Source organism: Marmota monax, unplaced genomic scaffold, assembly GCF_021218885.2.
Source record: "Marmota monax isolate L192 unplaced genomic scaffold, Marmota_monax_Labrador192_F-V1.1 WCK01_AAM20220418_F8-fsc00011, whole genome shotgun sequence".
Lineage (NCBI taxonomy): Eukaryota > Metazoa > Chordata > Mammalia > Rodentia > Sciuridae > Marmota > Marmota monax.
The window spans coordinates 25,808,723-25,833,453 of record NW_026693082.1 but is presented as its reverse complement, the minus strand read 5'-3'; the positions used below and the strand labels follow the sequence as shown (position 1 = coordinate 25,833,453).

The 24,731-nt window shown below is 35.1% G+C and overlaps 1 protein-coding gene across 1 annotated transcript in view; it reads right to left on the bottom strand.

Annotated features, from left to right (window-relative positions):
• Window positions 1-21,710, bottom strand: part of Sugt1 (SGT1 homolog, MIS12 kinetochore complex assembly cochaperone) — a 28,727-nt gene extending 7,017 nt beyond the window's left edge. The window contains exons 1-10 of the mRNA XM_046454227.2: window positions 21,546-21,710; window positions 21,397-21,454; window positions 18,204-18,294; window positions 16,957-17,026; window positions 15,872-15,942; window positions 13,427-13,480; window positions 12,949-12,965; window positions 10,750-10,781; window positions 8,752-8,848; window positions 7,789-7,896 (exon numbers count right to left, since the gene is read on the bottom strand). Of these exons, the coding sequence (XP_046310183.1) occupies window positions 7,789-7,896; window positions 8,752-8,848; window positions 10,750-10,781; window positions 12,949-12,965; window positions 13,427-13,480; window positions 15,872-15,942; window positions 16,957-17,026; window positions 18,204-18,294; window positions 21,397-21,454; window positions 21,546-21,583 (636 nt within the window). The 5' untranslated portion in view covers window positions 21,584-21,710. The remainder of the gene's footprint in view (window positions 1-7,788; window positions 7,897-8,751; window positions 8,849-10,749; window positions 10,782-12,948; window positions 12,966-13,426; window positions 13,481-15,871; window positions 15,943-16,956; window positions 17,027-18,203; window positions 18,295-21,396; window positions 21,455-21,545) is intronic.
• Between the last annotated feature and the right edge of the window lie 3,021 nt (window positions 21,711-24,731).

Genomic DNA, 24,731 nt, shown 5'->3' with positions numbered 1-24,731 from the left:
CACATAGTCTGAAACTAATTTTATACAATATTTTAGTGCACCTCCATTTTGACTGTAACCTGCAACATAAGGCCAGGAGTAAATTTTCCACTTGTGACCTCACGTCAGCACTCAAAAAGTGTCTGATTTTGAACTTTAAATTTTCATATTAGGAATGTTCAACTTGTACTAAACACCTACAATGAATGGGTATACTCTTTAAGGTTGTGGGGAATTTAAAAAATATTAATGACACATCTTTGACCATTTGGAAATATATGAGATACTTAAAGTCACAAAATAGGCAAATACGTGTCAAAAGCTCAGGAAATCACACCAGCTGCAAAAGGTGAAGGTTTCATGCAGTTTAAAGGGTGCTGAGGGGTAGATAATGTTTGCAAGGATAGAAGGAGTAACCCAGTCTCCAGAGGCAAAGAGAATGGCCTATAACTGGAGCTCTGGGGACACGAAAGGCCAGAGTACATCAGGGAGTATGAAGAAAACCAATCTGCCAAGTCCAGAATTTATATAAGAGCAGTGAAGACTAGATGGAAAAAGAGCAGAATACACAGAGACTTCCAATGTTAAACTAAGTTTACTTACAAAAAAAGAAAACAAGTATCCTAATAGCAACTTTTACTCTCATCAAGGCTTGTCTTTTGTCCCCAGCATCTACCCTTACTCCTCATATACTCACTCACCTCTACCTTTTTTTTTCCTATTCAAATAATGTTCCCATCTCCATTTTTAGATTGGCAAAAATCAGTGTTTTCAGTGTAAACATTATAGTAAACCGCATCAAATAATATTATGCAGATTAAATTAAGAATCAAATTAAATTTTACATTATAAATATAACAAAGAGCAGCCTATTCACCCCTTTGTTCTCTGACTTCTTTTTAATCAGATAACTCACTTAAATCGGCAATTCCTGGTAATGTTTCTTCTACCTGCATCTTGCTTCTTTCACTTTCAAATAGAATCAAGAACCCAGATGGCAGTGTGTACATCATCGTACTAAAGTACATTCCCACTTCATATCCTTATGCTACATGCATTTTTACATAAAAGTTCATTTTTTCACTTTAAGAGCAGCACATACTTGCAGTCACATTTACTGAAAGCCACCGTAACCTGAGGAATTGTGCAGTATGAACAAAAAGGCCTTTATAAAGATAATCAAAGCTCTCAGCAACAATCTGTTTCAAGTGAGACAAACTGACCTAAGCCTGAAATTATACTTACTCCAATTCATTAAAACAGCAGTACTGAATAAACCATGTAAAACAGCTTTTTAAAAGGTGAAAACAGGGATGGGAGGGGGGTAATTTTCTGTGAATTCTTTTTCATACCTACTTCGCTTTCAATGCTTATACATGCTCTTAAAAATGAAGTTTGAAGTCTTGACATTTCTGGCAGATACTTCTAATATTATAGTCCAATTTCAGAGACTTTTTATTGTAAACACTAATAAACCATTCTATTTTCATTTAAGTAAAAAATACTTTAAAAAGCTAACTTAAATCATTTTTAATATATATATTTTTTGGTTATCAGTGCACCTTTATTTATTTATATGTGGCACTGAGAATTGAACCCAGTGCCTCACACATGCCAGGCAAATGTTCCACCACTGAGTCACAACCCCAGCCTCCTAACTTTGATTTGTTTGAATGTTGCTCTTATATGCACAGGCAAGGTTTTCAAGGTTCCATAATATCCCAAAGCAGTATCTACAAGTTATTAATAAGAATCCCTACTGTGCTTGATCATGATCTACTATGCACCTCTGAGGTTTCCTCTGAGAATTTCTTTTTTTCTCAATGAAAGGAACTTCAGATTAAAAAAGAAGCCATTTGGGCTGGGATTGTGGCTCAACGGTAGAGTGCTCGCCTAGCCCGGGCGCGACCTGGATTCGATTCTCAGCACCACATAAAAATAAAGGCATTGTGTTATGTCCATCTACAAAAAAAAAAAAAAAAAGAAGCCATTACTACTTCTAAGTAATCATAGCATAAAGACACTGGCTTCTTAAGAAGCACTTAGTGCTACAGACTAGCAGTGAAGGAATTCTCTCCAGAGTCTAAAGAACCAAAGCAGTTTACTGGCAAACTTTTGAGATTAACCTGCCTCAAGGTTACAGTTATTAAATAACTGTGCCCCTATCTTTAGAATGTAGCCTTTCCAAAATTTTCCTACTCTTTGCAAATTTAATTGGTACCACAAAACCCTTTGTCCAATACTGGAGCAGTAGCTCAGTCTTTGCAGGCCAGACTGATACATCTTGTTTATTCTTAAACTCAAATCTGTGTCCCCCACCCCTCTCCATGGTACTAGAGATTCCATTCAAGGACTTGTGCTTTGCACTCTACCACTAAACTACATCCCTAGCCCTTTCGTGGCCACCGTCCCCCGGAGTTTTTTAATTGGTGCATTGTAAGTGCATGTAGTTTTGGGATTTGTTACATATTCATATATGCACACAATATAATAATATAATTGGCCAATATCATTCCATAGTATCATCCCCAGCTTTTTAAAAAATATTATTTTGAGGCAGGGTCTCATTAAATTGTCTAAGCTAATCTCAGATTTGTGATCCTGCCTCAGTCTCCTGAGATGATGGGATTACAGGCCCAAAATGTCTGGCTTCACTCAAGTCACTATAACCATTCTTTAAAATACAAAAAATGGTAAGAAAGGCATATTTCTACCTGCTTAATTTAAGTATTTATTGAGTGCCAGGCACTGTGCTCATAAGGAAACAGCTTTTGTTCTCTCATAAAACAACGAAAAATTCCAGTGTATATAATTGTGAAGAGTGGTGATTTGAATTATGGTCTGACTCTCATGGTTGCATTTGCACTAGAAGCTAGCTGTATGAAGGTACAGGTCAACATGCCCCAATTGCGATAGTAATGCTGTCCAGGGAGGTATGGCTCTATATTAGTCAAGGCCTGATAGAGAATTCTGAGCAAAACAAGATGACTAACATTTTGCCAGTCTGTGGCCTTTAGATTGCCTGCTTTATTGAAGTTTTCCCACAAATAACCTTTTGACGAAACCTATAAAATAAACTTGCTGAGCTAGTTCTGGAGTCTGTCAAGCCTCACCAAGGGCTTGGCTACCCACCTGGCCCCAGCCTTTTCTCCCTATGTGTGTCTGTCTTTTCTTTATCCCCCATTGCTCCTGAGCACCTGGTATCTCCTTAATTAATGGTCTTAGCTGAGAGATGAGAGGGCTGCGACAATTGGCACCTGAACAAGGATTTGAGAGGCCCAAGCATACAATGTGTAGTGACAAACCCCATGCTAGGAAACAGATATTTAGAAGGTAGTATATTAAAATGCTATTAGTGATGAGTCTTCAGTAACTACTCTCAGCTGCTTCACACTTTCCCAAATTTCTATACACATTTACTACTTTTATAGCCTGAATAAAAATCTAAATAATCGGGGGGGGGGGGGAACAACAACAGTAGTAATAACATTTATTGAGCACTTATATACTCTGTGTGCTTCACATGTCATGTCATTTAATAAAACCACACTACAAAAGAAGATTATATCCATATTTTAGAAATGAGGGAATGTAATTATGGAATAATTTGCTTGAAATACCTTTTCTGCTAGACTTTTCACTTATTTCTTCAGAAACAAGCAGGGACCGAGAACAAGGCAAAACCAATTAATTGTGTAAATAGAAAGAATCACAAAGAGGTGCTATTTGTTGGATATATGACTTACAAGCAAGTATATTAATCTCTGTGAGCCTTAGCTTCTCCTTTGAAATGGGAATAACAAGGCTTATACCATATAGGGTTCTTATGAGGATTAAATATCATGTACAAAAAGACTATAGAACTATATCTGGCACATAACAAATGAATGCAATCACAAATATCTTCATCATCATAAACATCTGGAAAAAACTGGGCAAATTATTTAACATCTCTGGGTTTGGTTTCTCTACCTCTAAACTGGTAATAAAAATAGTCATTGTGAAAATTACATGATATACAGTATAGTGTCTCGCATGTGATAAACAACTATTTTAATTCGGCACAGGTCAAACAATACAGGATAGAGTATAGAACATGTATGCAGTAAAATATTTTGCTGGAAAATATTTAATGGTATGGGGGGAAAAAGCCATAATGAATGGTTAAGTTTAACAGACATTAAGAGAGCGTATATATAGCAAAATATTTCTTTATAAAATATACAAACATGCATTAATGGAAAAGAGTACATTCCAAGATTCACAATTTGTGGACATCAGCAACTAATTCAGTAAAAATAAAACACAACATCTCACTATTATTCCAATATTAATAGCAAAACAAAGCTATAATCCAAACACCCCCACATTTACATACTGACAAACACAAGTAGCCTGCCCAGATATCCCTATTCTTCTACCCTATCTCTGGAATTTTCTATATATTCTCTTGCTTCTATGAGCATTAAGAAAAGGAATTCATTCTAAAACTGCTCAAATTTTAGTGGTGAAAAAGGAACCAGGAGGTTATTATTTTGTCTCCAGTAAAAGCACACATTTTTATTTACCATGGTTCCATGTTGTATAATACAACAACTTTTTTTGTATTATACAATACAAAAAATTACTTAAGACTAAAAATAAAGCTGGGCATGGTGGCTCATGCCTCTAATTCCAGTGACTCTGGAAAGAGTCAGCTAAGGCAACAGGATCACAAGTTTGAGGCCACTCTCAGCATCTTAGCTAGACCCACAGCAACTGAGCAAGACCCTGTCTCAAACTAACAAAGTAGCTTAGTGGTAAAGTGCCCCTGGGTTCACTCCCTAGTACCTGCCCCCCCCCCCCAAAAAAAAGAGTATAAACAGGAATATAAGAATATTTCTATAAAGGTAAATTTACCCCAAAGGATTGATTAGTCTAATTCTTAAGAACATTTCACAACATAGTTGACACCGAAATCACAATACTGAGACTATGGCCAGAGAATAACGTCATGAAATTAACATCATGAAACAAAAGAAACATGATGGTTTCTTAATTTTAGAAAGTGGATCAACAGGCTGACATGTAAACTGTATTCATAACTGTAAGTGCTATGTAATGGTAGAAATAATTAGCAAAGATACTGAAAAAATATAGTCTGGCTAGAAAAAATGTTCTAGATACTACACTGGAAATACTTAAATACTATTTCATTAGTTTAAGGATCCCACCTCTTCCTGTTTTCATCACAAATTATTATTTTTCACACAAATAAGTTAACTGGCTACACACAGATACGCAACATTCATTCAAAGTGGAAGATGGGGAAAAACAAGACTCTCAAAGGAAAGAAATAGTTCCTGTAAAACTAGATTTTAACAGAATCTTATTTTAAGCATATTCTCCTAAGCAAAATGCATCATTTCCTTAATTCACACAAGGTTCAAGATATACAAAATGCATGAAAAGTAAATTATTTCTGTACTTTTCCCTAAGTACCATCACTCAGTAACAATGATTTCATTTTCAATATTTTAAAACACTGTCTCCCTCTGCTGTATGAAAATGGAAAGGACTCAAAAGATCTCATCACTTATTTCTTTCAAAATATCATTAAGAAAATCTATAAATTTATTTGCTACAAGATATAATTTATAGGTTAGCAGCCCAACAGAGTTATATGTTTAAAACATGGAAATTATGAGATCAGAACAAGAAAAACAATCTTTCTTTAGGATGTATCGCCTTAGAATCTAAATTCTTCAATCCAGAATTTGAAAAATCTAAGCAAAGCGTGGTTGGCAGTCAGAATTAAATATGCAGCCAGGTACGATGGTGCAAGCTTGTAATTTCAGCAGGTCAGGAGGCTGATACAGGAGGATCCTGAGTTCAAGCCTCAGCAATGGTGAGGCACTAAGCAACTCAGTGAGACCTGTCTCTAAATAAAATACAAAACAAGGCTGGGAATATAGCTTGGTGGTTGAGTACCTGAGTTCAATCTCTAGTACTCCCTGCCCCTGCCAAAAGTACCAAGCACCTGTTACGTACAATGCATGGGATGAGAAAGGGCTGCCAAGTTTAGTAAATAAAAATATATCAAAAAAATATATACCTGGTTATACAAAAAAAATTATTCATTGTTCATCTAAAATACAAACTTCATCTGTATTTCAAACACTTTATCTGAAATAAAGTCCTTAAGTTATTTATCACCTATTCACACAAATTAATTTACATTTATAATACTTCAAATGCATATGCATTATTTGCATTAAGAATCTCTTGGTAGAAATATATAAAAAATACCAAAATCATAATTTTCTGACCTGTCTTCCTCTCAAATCTACCTAGTGTTTTGTGCTTGATTACTCAGAATTATTTTATTGAACAAATTCTACACTATGTGAATAGAATAAGGGATAGAATAAAATCCTGGTGAGATTTCATCCCTTTTCTGACTTTCTATTATCTCGAGCACTTGTTCCACACCTGCCACATAATTAATCAGCTTTACTTTTGGCAATCTTCAAATAAAACTTCAAGGGGTTGGGGTTGTGGCTCAGTGGCAGAGCACTTTCCTCGCACATGTGAGGCACCGGGTTCGATCCTCAGCACCACATAAAAATGAATAAACAAAATAAAGATATTGCATCCGTCTATAACTATTTTTTTAAAAAATAAAACTTCAAAAGGGCAAACCATATTAAACTAGAAACAAAATACTACTTCATATTTTTTGCTCCAAACCTGTGTAGTTTCCTTTCTGTATGCCTGGTTACCACTCTTCAGGACAGGTGGACCTGATCCTATTCCATGATAGGAAACTTCACATGTCCTTATAACTTAAACTTAAGAGTCTGAGTTAATAATGTAACTTTCTGTAAGACCCATATATAAAAAAACATATACTAATGGAAAAAGTTTATATCATTCATTCTTATTAACTCACTTATCATATACTTTCATACAATTTCATGTAATTTTACTGGTAAAGGGATTTTAGAGCCCATACTCCTCATTATATAGATGCTGAATACTTAATCCAAAGTCATTGTGACTAGACTAAATTCACAGGGCAAGCTAAGAGACAGATTTAAATCTTCAATTCAGTATTTCTCCTACTAAATTCACTACTACCTACATCTTTTGAATTATGCTTAAATCTTATGAATATTAATTCTACTTTTTTAAAATACAAAGGAATTAAAACATTATATACTCAAACTGTTATTCATTACTCCTTCATAGTAAAGTAACCTGAAATTCAGCATAACTATAAATAAACAAAAAAGTAGATTTATCTTTATAACTTTTTCTATTTTTAATTGCATAAGGCAGGGTAAGAAAAGTATTTATACATTAAAACAGACCAAACTGACAAGTTCTTCAGAAGAGACAATATCAGTATCAAATCATAAGCTATTTTTATTATATCCACTTCGAAAATCTTCATTGAAAAAGCCTATAGCTATCTTTATGATAAAGTACACAAACACCACACAAGCTATTAGTTTTATATTCCACTATTCAAATTTTGGGGATAAGAAAACACTGATACTAAACAATCACTGTTTTTAATTTCCTGAGCGACTCCTCCCTCCCTTTTTTGAGACAGGGTCTTGCTAAATTGCTGAGGCTAGCCTGAACTGGTGATCCTTCTGCCTCAGCTTCCTGAGTCTCTGGATTACAGGAGTGTCACCATGTCTGGCAACTGTCTCTTTTAATTTAAATAGGATTTACAAGTTTATTATCACATAGGTGATTAATTCACCAGTAGGTTTATATTTTGAAAACATTACAAGTGAAAAACCTTTCCAATGGCCTCACCTTTGTTGTAAGTACTTTAAACGTACTCTGTTCTGGTATTATAGGATGAAGCAATCTCATTTTCAAATTGTAATCTTCTCCAGAAGGAAGTTTCACCAAAGCAGACAACTATTGAACACAAATTAGCAACACATTTTGTAAATTTACATAATAAAGGGTACAAAAATTTTAAATGAATACAGAATTCTGACAATGTTGCAGATTAAACATTTTGTGTAGTGTGTCAGATTTAAGAATTTCAAAATAATCTTTCAGTGGTATTCATGTAAATTCTCAAATATTTAAAGAACAGAAAACGACATTTGAAATATTTATCCTATTTAATCACACATAACATTTAAATCTCAAGAAAACACAACACACAAATGCAAATGATACAGTAACAAAAAGAAATTATTCTTGCACAAAATATTTAATTCTAACCACCTTTCTTAATATCTATCATAAGGTTCTCTACTTAATGCTTAGAAACCAAATTCTAAAGTCATACTCATTAAATATAATTAGTAAATTCCAAAACCACACAGCTAATAACTAGACCTTTTTCATAAAGTTCACCATGTAAGTATAACCAAATCACATATCTTATTAATCGTTAACCAAGTTCTGCTTTATACTCTTTTTATAACTTAAGTTTTTTTTAATAACATTTATTTCATTTTTATGTGGTGCTGAGGATCGAACCCAGTACATTGCATGTGCTAGGCAAGCGCTCTACTGCTAAGCCACAATCCCAGCTCCTGCTCTATACCCTTAATCTAAAGAAAAAAACATATTTAGCTCTTATCTCAAATTTTTTAACTCAAACTAAAAAACAATGCTTCAGATTTTATTCAGCATCTTCCATGTTATCTCAAGAAGAAATGGCATATAGCTGATAAACTGCTGTAGATTATTCTGCAATATATTAAATTGGCAAATAATAGTATGTAATCGCCATATAAAATATGGCTTAAAGATTACCTCTTTTTCTGAAAATTCCACATTTACGTCATTCTTTTGAACATTCTTGATCATAAGTGTAATGATTACTTGAGATTCTGTTTGATACCAATCATACCTATTAAAAAGGAAAGAAACTTTAAAAAATTGTTTATCAAATAAAAAAAAAAAAGGTCTGATAAAGAACTCCACCCTAAGGAACAAAACAGCAAAACAGCTGTTAATTCACAGAAGCAATTATATGTAACTAATCTTCTATTATCTGTACTAATTAAGAGAAAACAGTAAGGTAGGTGATGCCCACGTCTTTCCAGTGGACTTAAAATATACATCCATTATTTTCTAATATAGTTGCACTTAAGCTAATATTAAAGATAAAAATTAGTGCTGAGGTTGTGTCTCAGTGGTAGAACACTTGCCTAGCACATGTGAGGCACTGGGTTCGATCCTCAGCACCACATAAAAATAAACAAACAAAGGTACTGTGCACATCTACAACTAAAAAAATTATATATTTTAAAAAAAAAGAGAAAAATAAGCCAGGTACCCGGGGCACCCCTGTAATCCCTACAGCTCAGGAGGCTGAGACAGAAGGATAGTGAGTTCAAAGCCAGCCTCAGCAATGGCAAGGTACTGTCTCTAAATAAAATACAAAATAGAGCTAGGGATATGATTCAGTGGTTGAGTTCCCCTGAATTCAATCCCTGGTACCAAAACAAAAAAAGATAAAAATCATTCTAAACAGCCACTAATTACACATTATCAACAGTTTCATACTCTCATTTCCACCTAATACTAAGGTAAATTAAACACTTCTATTCCTATTTTACAGATGAGAACACAGAAAGCTCAGTGGCAGCAGTGCTGAGGTGGATCTGGTCAACCTGAGTCAATACTACAAGCTCTTCCCTGAAGCTGGGAGTAAACAGACCTCAGCACAGGAACAGAGGCAAATGAGCTCAAGCTACAGTTATTTAAACTTTACCCATTTGCCAGGTACAACATTATATAACAATACCTTCCCCTTCAAATCTTACGGTATTCAGGAAGAAGACCAATGTGTCCAGGGATTATCATTATGTGTACCTTTCATACTGAAAGCTCTAAAAATGTAGTAATCCTCACTTTCAAATGAGACTATAATCTCCCTGAAGGGAGAGCTACTCACCCTGATACTATTATATTCTCAGGAACAAGCACATGCCTACTATACAATATACTTATTAAATCAAATGCTGAATTATTTTATGCTCCAAATTCCAAAATTGTCATTTGATGTTTATGTGTTCTTATCCTCACTATGGTCACCAGGCAAGTCAAAGTTCCCTGTTTACAAAGTACTTGGAGTCACTTCATTTCCCCAAAAAGAACATGAATAAATTGTTTTGTTGTAACATTTTTAAGTCATTTTAGGTAATTATGTCAAAAAACACCTAGATTAAAGAAAAAAACTTTGAGAGTGTCTCTGAAATTCAGTGAGGATGCAAAACTCCAGATCAATGCCTTGTGATTCTGTTACAGTCCTAAGAATGCAAGTTGTACACATGGCTCATGAATAACGAAAAACAAAATCAAAGACTTAGTAGTGTTTACTCATTATTATAATTGCTATCTTCAGCAATATTAACTTTTAGCTCATGTAGAAGGTTCCTATGAAAATTTTATTTCAAATATAAGACAGAGGGCAATTACAAGTCCTTTAACCCTAATATGAGCTTATTATGTCATTAAACAAATTTAACTGAGAGATGTTCTCCTTTATGGGTGGAAAGGTGACATACTATGGCAACAGAGAAACTTTAAAGATAAAAATGATTTAAATTTACTTAAGTAGAACATTAATACTAATCAGTAAACAGTCTTAAAAAATTAAGTTTTTCATAAGGCTATAACACTATTTTAAAAAGAAAAATGAAGAAACTTAAAACCACACTGTAAGGACTCACTTATTAAAATATAGGCTCCCCTCCCCCTTTAAGCATATTTATCATGCATTGTTTTATGAAAAGAAACACTTACTTGATTTTTGACTGAGTCCGCTGGGATGCAGACTAGTTTTGTCAAGTTGAAAGAGAAAGATTTTTAAGTTAAATTTAGCAATTGTATATTAAAATACACATACTATTAAATTACTCAGTGCTCTAGTTTTCTTTTGATATGGAATAACTACATGAAAATTTTCTTCAAAGATAAAACATAGTATATGCATTATTAAATGATACTAGTCTTCACACAAAAAAACAACATGTTAGCATTTTTATAATTTCATTAATTTAAATTTTTAAAAACATTTTTCTTAAAACATTTTAATAACAGAAAACTTTTCTAAAGGTATGAATGAAAAGGTTATTTATCCAAAATGTCCAGTCCTAACAAGAAATAACTCCTAGCAACATTTTAAAAAAACAGTATAACATTCCAGTTTAAACAATGTAAAGACTGCTCTGAAAACCTATAAAGGAACCATTTCCATGGAGATTTCCAAATAACCTCAAACTCCATTTTGTGACCTTTCTCCAACAGACATATCATCAAGAAACAAAGTGACTCTTGTCCAACACCTACTTTCCTAAACTATGCCTGCACCTATTAAAACTAAATCTAAAGACTTGTCCTGGGTCTTAGGTAGCCTCTAAACTGACCCAAAACAAAAAGAGAGGAGGTTTGGGATCAAGGAAATAAATAAAAACTACTTTAGAGGTCTGAATCTAACTCAGAATTACTCTTCGGTATAAAGGACTGAGAAACAATGTGCATCTAGATCATATTAAGCAGAGAAACTAACCAGAACAGATTATTCCAGTTCACCCGGATACCAGGAAAAGAACCAGACTGAACCATGGCAGTAATAAAATGTGCTAAGCCTACATAACTTGACTCTGGACTAAATGTTTTTCTTCTTCTTCTGTTTTTTTTTTTTCTTTTAATATTATTTTTTTAGCTGAAGTTGGACACTATACCTTTTATCTATTTATTTATTTTTATGTGGTGCTAAGGATTGAACCCAGGGCCTCCCACGTGCTAGGTGAGCACCCTACCGCTGAGCCATAATCACAGCCCCCCCAACCTTTTTTTTTTTTATTCAAATGCCATTCTGCTATTTGTAGCCCTAGCCTCAATCTTAAAATTATAAAACCTGTACTAAATTACTAGCAATAAAATAGAAAGTCAATTTTTAAAGACCTCTTCCAATTCATTCCCTACCTATCACACCTAGGAATATGGGCAAGCATGGATGTATAGGGATAGATAGCACTCACATTTGTAGATATTCAAAGCCCTTGTTACTATGCATACACATATTTTGCCTGAAGCTCACAATAACCTGTGTGATGTAGAATAGTTCTTTCATCCCCAGTTTACACATGAAGAAATCTCAGGGAACAAGTGACTTTCTTAATGTCATAATGTAATTTTGAAAGATTGAGATGTAAATAAATCTTTGAGAATGTACAAAGTAACTCAAAATGTTAAGTAATTGCCCATAAAAAGAATTAGGAGCCAGATATAATGAAGCATGCCTATGATTCCAGCTATTCAGAATAGTGAAAAAGAAGAATCATTAAAAGGATCCTGAATCCTAAACCAACCCAGGAAACTTAGACCTTGTCTTTAAAAAAGGACTATACTCAAATCTCCTGACTCCTTGTAATTTTCTTTCTTGACTAAATATGTAAATCACTACTACTAAAAAAGCATTAGCCATGATTTAAATATATTACATATAAGCTTAAATTGATTAAAAAATAAAAATCTCTTAACTCTGCCATAACTTTTAATGACTGAAAAGACCTGAAGTTTCATGTCCAAAACAATGACAAACATTAACAATAAGATAAATATAAGCATTTCCAATTTTACTTACCCTGTGTGTTTTAAGCCAACCATAACAAGTCCTACAAGTGAATCCAATTGTTTAAAACTAAATAAATGTGATGCCTTTTTAATAATAATGGCAGGAAATAATCATCATCATACTAAATTAACTTAATCTACACACTAAATTCATTAAAATAGCCCAATAACTTTCATGACTATAAACTTTTATAATTATTTCATAAAAATGATTTATTTCAATTGCTACAAGAACTAGTATTTAAATCAAAGTGCTTAAATTTTTAACTGACAGAGCTCATCCCAATTGCTATCTCAAATTATGTTTGATACATGAAAATTAATATGAAGTAAAAAAATGAAGAATGAAAACTATGGACTTACCACCTCAGATTCTGACCCTATAAAACATAAAAATGGAAACATTCTCAGACAACAGTGCATTTGTAGGCAGTTTCATAATTTCTGTAGCACAAATATAAAAAGAATGCCAATTCTCTATATCTTTCAAATAAAAAACTGGTTTAATTTTGCATCCTGGAGTCATGTTAGACTCCTTATTTCTAAGGAGTGCTATTCCAATTTTACATGCTAGGCACGCACTCGACCACTGAGCTACAACCCCAGCCCTCCTTAAGTCATTTCTTAGTAATATCATGATATATTGCACAGAAATTCATTCAAATCTCCCTTTCAATAAAAGAAAGTAAGCAAACATCAACATATCATTAGAAATCAATATCTAAGGGACTATGTACAACTTACAGAGATTAAAAATAATATTTGTTCAAACCAAAACATTTGAAATATTTACTACTATTTTGAATTGAAAGACTATGGAAAGCCTACATAACATACTTACCATTCAGAGCTTCTTGACACCTTTTAATCCAGGCAATGAAATTAGCACCTGCACCTATAAAGAAAAAACTAACTATAACATCACGCATCTGTACAATATAACATATTCATTTAACAAATACTTAGGGAATATCTACTATGTCTCAGGCAATGTTCTAGGCACTAGGGATTCAGCAATGAAGAAAGACAAATACACCTATCATATGTAGCAGAGCACTGCAATCCTAATATTTTTACTATAAACTTACCAATACATTCAATATTCACCTGGAAAATTCTGCTTTGTATGCTAGATTAGTTTTAACTACAGCTGAACTCATTCGTTTCTCAGGTATTTATAATCGACATTTTGTCCCACCTCCCTTCTCTTAAAGAAACATCCTCTCACCCAACAAAATCAGACCCGAATCAGATTCCCAATAAGCCATCAAACACGGTGGGGTGGAGACCTAGTAACCGGCAACTGGGATGAGGTTGAAAAGCCTCTCCTAGCCCCAGCCTGCTCTTCAATGCAGGCATCTATTCTGTCTACTCTCTCTTAGTGACTTTACTTGTTGTCATGCCTTTCCTACTTATACTTTGTGAAGTTCTGTTATGTCTCCAAAACTTACATGGCAATCAAGAGACTATATACACAGCAAACTATATAAAGGTAACAATGTGAATGTATACATAAAAGCAAATTATTCTTGAGACCCAGAACACTGGAATCTAAATAGTCATAGTCCCTACTAAAAAGGCTGGGGATGTGGCTCAGAGGTAGAACGCTTGCCTAGCATGTGTGAGGTACTGGGTTCGATTCTCAGCACCACATATAAATAAATTAATAAAATAAAGGTCCATTGACAATTTAACAGATATATATGCATATATATATATATATATATATTTATATATATATATAAATAAAAATATTAAAAGTACTCTACGAATTCAAGGTAACTTCAGGCAAGACCTGAAAAATGACAAGCAGTAAAACTTAAAATTTCCTAATTTAATTTATAAAAGAAATTAAACTACATATGCCTTAATAAAATTTTTAAATACACATGCTATATTCTACTAGGGGAAGGTGTATCAAAACCCTATGAAGGGCTGGGACTGTAGCTCAGTGGCAGAGCACCTGCCTAGCATGTGAGGCACTGGGTTCCATCCTTAGCAGCACATAAAACATAAACAAATAAAATAAAGACATTCTGTCCATCTACAATAACAAAAAATAAAATAAAAACCTTATGGAATAACCTATTATTCAAATAATTAGTAAATTAAACCAAGCTTCCCATCATATAAAGGGAGGGGAAAAGGTACAAAGCTTAGAAATCTAGAGGATGACTCTTGTCTCTTTAGGTTTTCCAATATTTATCAAAGTACTAGACAATTAGACTCTTTAAAAACTTGCTCAGAGCAGACATGTTGACTTGCTTATTGAATAGCCATAATTCATGTACCAAAATTGGAATAAGCAAGTTTAAGAACAACTATTAGTGCCCAGATCCCTTTCTAATTCTGTATTTTTCACTTGCACAGCTAGATCCCAAATCCTTTTTTCTGAGTAGGTATATAGCAGAAAAGCAAACGTTAAAGTTGTAAATTTTTTAAAAAATATAATACTTTAGAGGAGAGTTTCTCAACCTCAGCACTGACATTCTTTATGGTGGGGGGCTGTCCTGTGCATTATAGGATGTTTAGTAGCACTCCTGACTTCTAGTAACTAGACAATATGAGCATAATCCCCATCTACCAATCATAATAATAATAAAAAGAAATCTTCAGACATTGGCAAGTCTCTCCCAGGAAGCAAAACTATCACTAGATTAAAAAAAAAAAAATGCTTTAGAGACTTGTGATAATACTCTATTGTAAGGTATAGTAAGTACAATCAGAATTAGGCAGTCTGTAATTATTCTATAAGATTACTTACAACCCGTTATCTTTCAATATTTTTACAGATTTTTAAATTTTCAGCTCTCACAATTTGTGTTCACAGAATACACAGCTGTGATAATGTACATATTCCTCTCAAAAAGATGATATGTTTAGGAACTCAAACACTCTCAAAGCTCCGTATTTCTTCTGTACCCTCTCAGAATTTACTCAAATTTATATTTCCATAAAGGTCATATTTTCAGATTTCCCATCTTTGCAATCTTAATAACGTAAAAATTAACAAACTTTTGAACAAGACAACTTTTCCATTAGAAAAAAAAATAAGGCCAAATTCAGTATGCAGAGAATACTCAGTATTTAGTTTGACTTTTAACTGTAAGATTTATCTGTGATTTAAATGCTAAAGAAAGGCCAATTTAATCCATTTTAAATGGCTTCAAAGTCTGTAATGAAGAAAAAAGGTGTTGCCTTTCTACAACTGAAATTAATAAAATTCAGCTATGGTATTTAAGATATATAAATGATAGATTACTTTGAGTATAACTCTAATACTTACTATCTAATTTCTGTCCTTCTGTAAAAGTTTCTAGAGCAGAAGCATAGTTTTTTTCATGGTATTCACATATCCTGCATGGACATATTAAAAGCAAATTAACACATGTATCAGATCATAGAAAACAGTCCCCTTTCTAAATAAAAAATTTCTTAGTATTCTCTCCTGTTAGAAGGTTTTTTTTGGGGGGAGGGTGTTCAAAGATTGAACACAGGTGTGCGTTACCACTAAGCTACATTCCTAGACCACCCCCTCCTTTTTATTTTGAGACAGGGCCTCACTAAGTTGCTGAGACTGGCCTTGAACTTGTAATCCACCTGCCTCAGCCTCCCAAGATGCTAGAAATACAGGCCAGGGTCAAACCACCAAAGAGAAAGAATTTAAGTATATGCTAACGAGCCAAGAGATTTTCTAAATTACTGTAACATCTAGTATAATTCTCATTAAAATTCAATTTTAAAATTCACTTCACAAGGATTTTAATTGTACAAAATTGCTCATTTCAAAATATACAAAGAAATTAATTCTTAAATATTAAGTCCCATTTATCAACAGATAAAAAAACTGGGTTTAAAAAATAAAAATAAGGGCTGAGGTTATGGCTCAGTGGTAGAGCGTTTGCCTAGCACGTGCGAGGCCCTGGTTCTATCCTCAGCACCACATAAAAATAAATAAATAAAATAAAGGTATTGTGTCCAACTACAACTAAAAAAAATAGATTAAAAAAAAATTTTTTTCCTAGCATTTGTAGCCCATTCAGCTTGGCTGGGGAACAGGATGTTCTCTAGTCAGTTAAATACCATAAATTCCAAATGATAAACAAAAAGGGAATATGAAATCTATCAGTTTCATCTATAACTTGCAGTTACTTCAATCATCACTAATTTAAACACAGCAAATATAAATCTACTACTTTAGTTAACATACTAGAACTGTTATATGTAAAACTGAATCAATTCTCAGCTGTAAAATGTATAAATACAGCATTTTACCATATATCTATACATAAAGCTTACAATTACTTCATTCAAAAAATGAAACACCTACTAGCTACAGTCCAAGCCCAACAAGAATAGTTCATTACATACCCTTTTCTCATTACAGCAGTGGAATTATTTGGATTGAGTTCAAGGGACCTTTTTACATCAGCAACAGCATCTGTATATAAAAAGAGAAGTTTTTTTAAAAGTCAGTTATTTACAGATCTAGCAAATACTACACACTAGAATCAGTCTTACACTCTTAAGTTCCCGGAAAGGCCATACAGTTTTATCTGTTGGATGGTTTTGTTGTTGTTTTCCCAGTGCTAGGGATAGAACCCAAGGCCTCATACATAACCCAAGGCCTCACACATTGCTTATAAGCTTTCTACCACTGAGTTACATCTCAGTCCCAAATGGTCTTAAATTGGGAAAGTTTATTTGAGATGAAATTCAAGTAAGTATTACCTTCATAAATTTCTTTTGGTCTAATATTTAGCTTCCTTCTTAAAGCTCTTCCATTAATAAAGCTCTGTGTCACAAAGCCATTTTAACATTAATAGTATTTATGTAATATAGCTTAAGATATTAATTCTTCTCTATGGATTCTCAATCAGAATTTTTTTGGGGGGTGGGGGGAGGGATACTGGGGCTGTACTCAGGGACACTTGACCACTGAGCCATATACCCAGCCCTATTTTATATTTTATTTAGAGACAAGGTCTCACTGAGTTGCTTAGCACCTCGCTTTTGCTGAGACTGGCCTGGAACTCACAATCCAGGCTGTCTCAGCCTCCCAAGCCCCTGGGATTACAGGCATGCAACACAATGCCCACCCTCAATCAGAATTTTTAAAAAAGTTACGCAATACATAAATACATTCTTTTTTATTAAAAAAAAAAGGAAAAGAGCATTTCATTTAAATACTGTGAAATAATACCATTTTTATTAGTATATCCAATGACTATAATTGAAATCTATACAAATTCTCTACCGAAGAGACACACTTAACAGTTAAACAGGTGTTTCTCAACATAATGTTTGTCAAACTGCGGCTACTTTACCGATTGTTGTGAAAGACCAACTTAAAATTTGTATGATGGGGTGGGGTTGTAGCTCAGTGGCTGCGCGTTTGCCTTGCATGCGTGAGGCTCTGGGTTCAATCCTCAGCACCACATTAAAAAAAAATAAATAAGTGAAATAAAGATATTGTGTCCAACTACAACTATAAAATAAATATTTAAAAAAAAACCCTCAAAAATTTCCTCAAGTTTTTTGGATTCAGTTTGTTTTAGACAAAATTTATGAGTAAATGATAGAGAAGAGACAATAATACACTTCATAAGAGAAGTTACCACAGTAATTCCCAAGGAGAATGTGACAATAAGCTCTTTGACAATAATACTGTGCATCATCTGGTTTCTGTTCCAAAGCCTTCGTCAGCTCCTACAAATAAAAATGTTGAGTGTTAGTAAATGTTTTTAAAAGCCACTGAATTCTAATTAAAACATAACTTTTAACCAACTAACCTATTATTACAAGCTATTTGAAGAAAAGAACGGGAAACAAGTTGGGAGCTTTTCCTTGTAAAGTCGATCAATCTTTCCTTTCCTTTCCCCACTCCATGCTCAAAGAACACAATGTAATGTAACATTTATGTAAAGCACTTAGCAGTTTCTGGTCTACAGTAGAAACTTAAAAATTATCCCCCATTTATTCTGAAAAATTTACTTTGTATACTTCGGCCAGCACAGAATTTCTCCAAATTTGGAGAAGACTCAACGATCATATAGAATTTGAGATGCTTAGAAAATGGGAAGATATCCAATTTTAAAAACAAATCATTGAAGTTAAATCTAGAGATCAGAGAGGTTAACAGAATCAGAGAAAGCCTTCCCTAACTTCCTAGTCTGTGACCAGACAGCCAAAGACAGGATTCAAATCCAGGGCTTCCTGACTCTTTTAACCAGTTTTGTTGCCAAAACTATCAGGAATCTATCTGTATTGATGTATTCTAATATTCTCAAAATTTCTAGCACCAAACTTTAAAACAATTTTGAAAGTAGCAGATAGCTTATTTCTTCTAAACTACATTTTCAACTCAAACTTCTAGCTTCTTCTCAGTAAGAAAACAGAAATACTACAGTCAAAAGACTTACAAATCATACTGATGATTGGATTAATTTAAAAAGTACTTTTAGAAAAAAAATAAAGTACTTTTAGAAGTATTACATAAGAGACATAAGCCAGACACTAGGGTGGGGAGAGAAGATTTGGAAAAAACACACACACACACAAACACACACACCTTTTCTTTAAAAGTTAGAAAAAGTTAAATGCTTCTGCATTTTAAAGCACCTCTGTAAATGACCTTTAAAACCATAATCCAATTTCTTGTTAAGGAGAACTGGTTATGGTTACTCAGTTAAATAAAATAAGCAACTGACTTAGACTGTTACTGAAAAAAAGTTATCAAAAAACCACAGTACAAACTTTAAAGTCTGACACGCAAAAAAAAAAAAAAAAAAAAAACTTATAAAAGTTTTATTCATGATTTTATAAGATTTTAAAACTTATAAAATCATGAATAAAACAATTTATCTTTTGAATAAGCAACATACAATAAAACAAGGAAAAGTAAAGTTAAAATAATGATTTATGGTCTTTACATCTAACTTATGGCACGTTTTTAGAGTTCTGCTTTTTTCTTTCTGTTCTTTTGACAATCACTGCTGTCTGCTAGACTACAATGGGTCTAAGGAAGTAAAATAGATAAAGCAAGGTCTTCAGTGCTAGAGGACATCAGAAGTTCTTCCCCTTACCTAACTGCCCCCCCATACCCACTGTCCATCCTCTCTCCATGTTTTATTCAATCTATCTATTTATTTATTTATTTATGGTGCTGAGGATCCAACCCAGTGCTTCACATGTGATAGGCAAGCACTCTACCACTGAGCTACAGCCCTGGTCCTCTCTCTGTTTTTTAAAACCCCATTAATCAGTCTCTATCCTGCTATGCTCTTATTGTACTTCATACAAAAGCCCATTACAATAGTTATCTTATATTTTAATAATCTGATGACTTGTCTGTCCACAAGACTGTAAAATCCCTCATGGTAGTCTTTTCTTCTTTAGAGTCTTGGCCCCCAGGAGAACATTCAGCACTAATAAATGTCATTTGGTGACTGAAAGAAAAATGTGAAACAATTTACGCTACACAGCCCCTCTCTTCTTTATTCTTGATTGGATGGTCTTGGGTAAAACATACTCATTTTTTTGTGGAGCAGGGAAGGGGGTCTGGGGAGTGAGCCCAGGGTCTCATATACGCTAGGCAAATGCTCTACCATTAAGTACAGCTCCTGACCAAATATACAGATTTTAACCAATATGATAGCAAGTGACCTGAACCCCAAAATGGCCTGCTAAAGTAGCCCTTGGGGAAACAGACTAATATTCAGCATCGATGTTCTGGACCTACTTATAGTTACCAATTATTTAATAATTTACATTTACCTGTTTGTCTTTGTGAGGGCACCTCAAGGTTAAGAAATAACATTTCCTCCTAATATAGCTGGATTTATTTCACGATCACCCTCCTTTTATTCAAAAGTTTCTGATTTCAGGTCTGTGGTGGGTCCCAAGAATATGCATTTCTAACAAGATGATACTGCAGTTGATCTGAAGACCACACTTTTGAAAATGAATGTTCTCTAGCAGTAGACCAAAAGTACAGAGTAGCAAAGTTCTTTTAGAAGTCATACTAGGAAAGAAAAAAGATCCTCTTGCCTGGTATTGCTAACCTAACTTATAACATAACGTGAAAGCAAGAAACTCCTGGCTAAGATGTTGTGAACTACAGCAACATGGCTGTAGGTTAGGCTCTATTTAATTGTTTTTATTGAACTCTTAACACTTTTACATTCCTTTACAACTTCATGGTCTTCCAGAGCGCAAAAACACAAAGTGCTAACTTAGTCCAGTACATAAAGAGAACTGACCCACAACAATCACTCCTTGTACATTGCAACTCGAAAAAAATATTTATCAACAAACGAATTAATACTGAGCCTTACAGGACATCTGGAAAGTTTTAGGGACATATGGGAAAAGGCTTTTGTTCTAATACACTGAGTTCATACAGACGCTTAACACTGAGCCTGTTATGCAAGAATGGCAAGGATGACAGTCAAATGAAATAATATCATCAAGCCCAAATTTCACTTTTTCCTATAGGCAGAAATGCCATTTAAAAAAGAAAAGAAGCTTCTCTGAAACCAACTATGCCCCCACGAAATAAATCAGAGAAGGTGTTTTTTCTCATGAACTGCGGGGATGTAGGATGCAGGATGCAGGAGTGCGGGAGAGAAGAAGAGTAAGAGCAGGGGTCTGGCCCAAAAGGGTCCGTGTGGGGCTGAGAAAGGAGACTGAGGATCTCAATACTGAGGTGGAGACACAGTAAAAACTGTAGCCTCCGTCCCGAAAAGGCAATGCTGGGAAGAGGCGGGGTTAAGCCAGAACAGAGTGGAGGAGAAAGAAATGGTCTCTCACCTCTAACGCCGCCTGGGGATCCTCTTCGATTAAAGCATCTGAAAAGCACTGGAAAAACCTGCAGGGAAAACAACGACTTCAGCAGAGCTCGCTAACCAAAGATGGAGGGGGGTTTAAAATAAACAACAAAGGGAAAGGAAAACACGCACCGCTGAGCTGTTGCAGGTTCTGCTGCGGCCGCCGCCATCCCTAACAGCCACTGTCGCTACCGCGGGAGCTGCTACTACCGCAGTTACCAGGACCGCCGCCGCCCACGGGGGAAACTTCTGGAGAAACACCAACCGAGCTTCCGTCCTAAGTAGCCAACGAGCAGGCACGCAGCGTGCGGCTGGGGGAGGGGAGGCGACCAGCAGGCGCAGGGCCAGCTGGGAAAGTGGAGGACCGGTTGTCGCCGCCGTGTCTGGGGTCCCGTGACCAGCTCTGACAGTCCCTCCCCTCTCCCTGGAAGCCATGGTTACGGAAGCCGCCAGCACACTCATTTGCCCTTTCTTCCTCCTTGTTCGCCCAAACCCCGCCAGCACTCTAAGAGAGCCTTCCGGAATAGTCTTTCAGAAGCACTTTTGTAACGCACTGTTATCCCTCATGAACTCTTGGCGATTGAAGCGTATGCATGTCTGTTAATAACACAAACTGCATTGACATATTTTCACCGAAGTTCTCATCATGGTTACCGCAGAAGCCCAACCTCTCGTGAGTCGTGACGTCATTCGCGACTGCGAGTGTTTTTCCGGGAGCAGAGTCCCGGATGGCGCGTGGATTCTCGCGATCTTTTCGCTGAGTACTCGAATGGGTAAGGACTAGCCGGAAGTCGTTTTGGTTCTAGAGAGGCGACCGAGGAAAACTGTTTTTCTTCCCGGGCGTCTGTGTCCCTCAGTCTGTGGCCCAACCTTTCTTCCTAGTCGGCTTCGCAGACCAAGAACAATCTTTTCAATCCGAAAGCACCCAAGGCAGGAAAGTGGCCTAGCATTGTCTCATTGCTGCTTTATTTTCCAACCCAGTTGGCCAAGCCCTCTTCCACCGTTCCCTGGCCCAAGTAGATCAAACTAGGAAGCTTCCAGCAAGTTTCACGGGACGGGGTTAGAATGGGGAACTGGAGGGAGAGTGAGAGGCACTGTAGATTTAAGTAATTTGAGTGTCTGGTACATCCATAGTCCACACTAAACTCCGAGTCTCAAAGATGTTAATGCCCTCAAGAAGTTTAAATCCGTTTTGTTCTAAGCGACAGAATGAAAGAAGTGATAACAAGGCGCACTTAGCTGAAAGACTACAAAGTTAACTTCCTCAAAGACTAACTTTGATACCAGAGCTCGTCCTTGAAAGATGGGGAGTCGATGAAAGGAGGGAAAAGGCAATTAATTCGGACAAAAACAATGTGTTTGAAAACATAATCGCTAAAATTTGAATTCAAATTCAGTCAGAGAAACTAGAGCTAGATCATAAGGGGCAAGGTGTGGTGTGCCAAGAAGCATGGGTGTTAACTCTCCTGGCCAATTCATTAAGAGATTTTTTTTTTTAAATCTGCAAAGTCATCAATAGATTTGCATTTTTTAGGTAAATTATTTGTATTGTGAAGGAATGATTAAAGGGACAAGGATAATAGTTGTTGGGAAATAACTCTTAATATAGGTCAAAGAAATGATTTCTAACCCACCCTAGAGTAGGAGAGGGAAAGTATGAGTTCAGATAATCTTGAGATAAAACTGCCAGGACTTGCCAGGCACAGATGGGGGAGCAAGCCTGTAATCCCAGCCAGTTTGGGAGGCTGAAGCAGGGGGATTGCGAGTTCAAAGCCAGTTTCAGCAAAAGCAAGCCCTGAGCAACTCATGAGACCCTGTCTCTAAATAAAACACAAAATATGGCTAGGGATGTGACTCAGTGGCGAATGCCCTGGAGTTCAATTCCTTGTACCACCCCGCCACACACACACACAAAGAAAAAGATATGAATTGAAAGGGAAACAAGTTTTTGGTTTGGGTAATTGGTGAAAGATTATACCAGTAGCTAAATTATAAAACTGAAATGAAGCAGATTTGTACAGAGGTGAAGAGTATTCATTTGGATATAAAATTTTGGAGTTCACAGCATACACTAAGAAATGAAGACCATAATGATGAGACCTTTTGAAATCTTTTACATAACCATTTTTTTGAAGTTTTCTTACCGGTTTATAGTAGCTCATATGGTTTAGAATGGAGTCATTTATTCGATACATCTATTGCAGATATATTCTCAGTTGTCTTTCATCCTCTTAATATTTGTAAAAATGTAATCCAGCTTGTATGTTCAGTGCCTTTTTGGGTCTCATTTAAATCTTTCCCTACACCAAACCTGTGAAAATACTTTGTTCTAGATGCCTTTACTTTTCATGTTTACTATCCGTCTTGAATTAATTGTGTTAAAGGTATGAGGTTAGGGGTTAAAGTTCATTTTCTCTCCCATACGAATATCCAATTGACCCAGACACATTTATTGAAGTTTTTCATTTCTCCTTATTTAAATTGTATAGCACCTTTGTTGTCATATGTAATGTTGAAGCCACCATCTTGGAATTGGGAGTTCTAAAACCTGCCAGTACCTTGATATTGAACTTCACATTCTCCAAAAATAAATTTATGTTTATTATAAATTATATAATCTTAGGTATTTGTTTTAACGACATAAGTAAACGAAGACACTGTACTTAGATTGTGATTTATGCAGTGAAAAACTGCAATACTAGTCTGGTTAAAAAGATTTTATTGGCCTGGATTATAGTATATTAATATTATATACTCTTAAAAAATCATTTTAGAATAATTAGAATGAGAAAATAAGTGAAAGTTACTGCTGGGTATAGGTATTGGATTACAATTTATATTTTTCTTAATGTTTTCCAAGTTTAGCAATTAAGTTTCTAATTAAAAAACTTGTTTTAGGCTGGGGATATAGCTCAGCTGGTAGAGTGCTTACCTTGCATGTACAAGGCCCTGGGTTCAATCCCCAGCACCACACACACAAAAAAAAAACTTGTTTTTTACAAGTGTGTTTAACATTGTTGAGAATATTTTATTGTTACCCGATTCTGGGAGCTTGGGTGCTATGGTTTGAATGTCTGTAACTGTTAAGAGGTAGGACCTTTAAGATTATCATCACCAGAGTAGATCTGTTATAAAAGCAGCCCCCTTTTCTGCTTTCTGTCATGAATGACTCAAGAAATGCCAGTATCATACTTCCTGGTCTCCAGAACTGTGACAAGGATCCCACCACCACCACCCCACCCCGCTCACCCCATACTGGGGATTGAACACAAGGGCCCTCTACATCCCCAGCTCCAACCCTCAACCCATTTAGAAAAA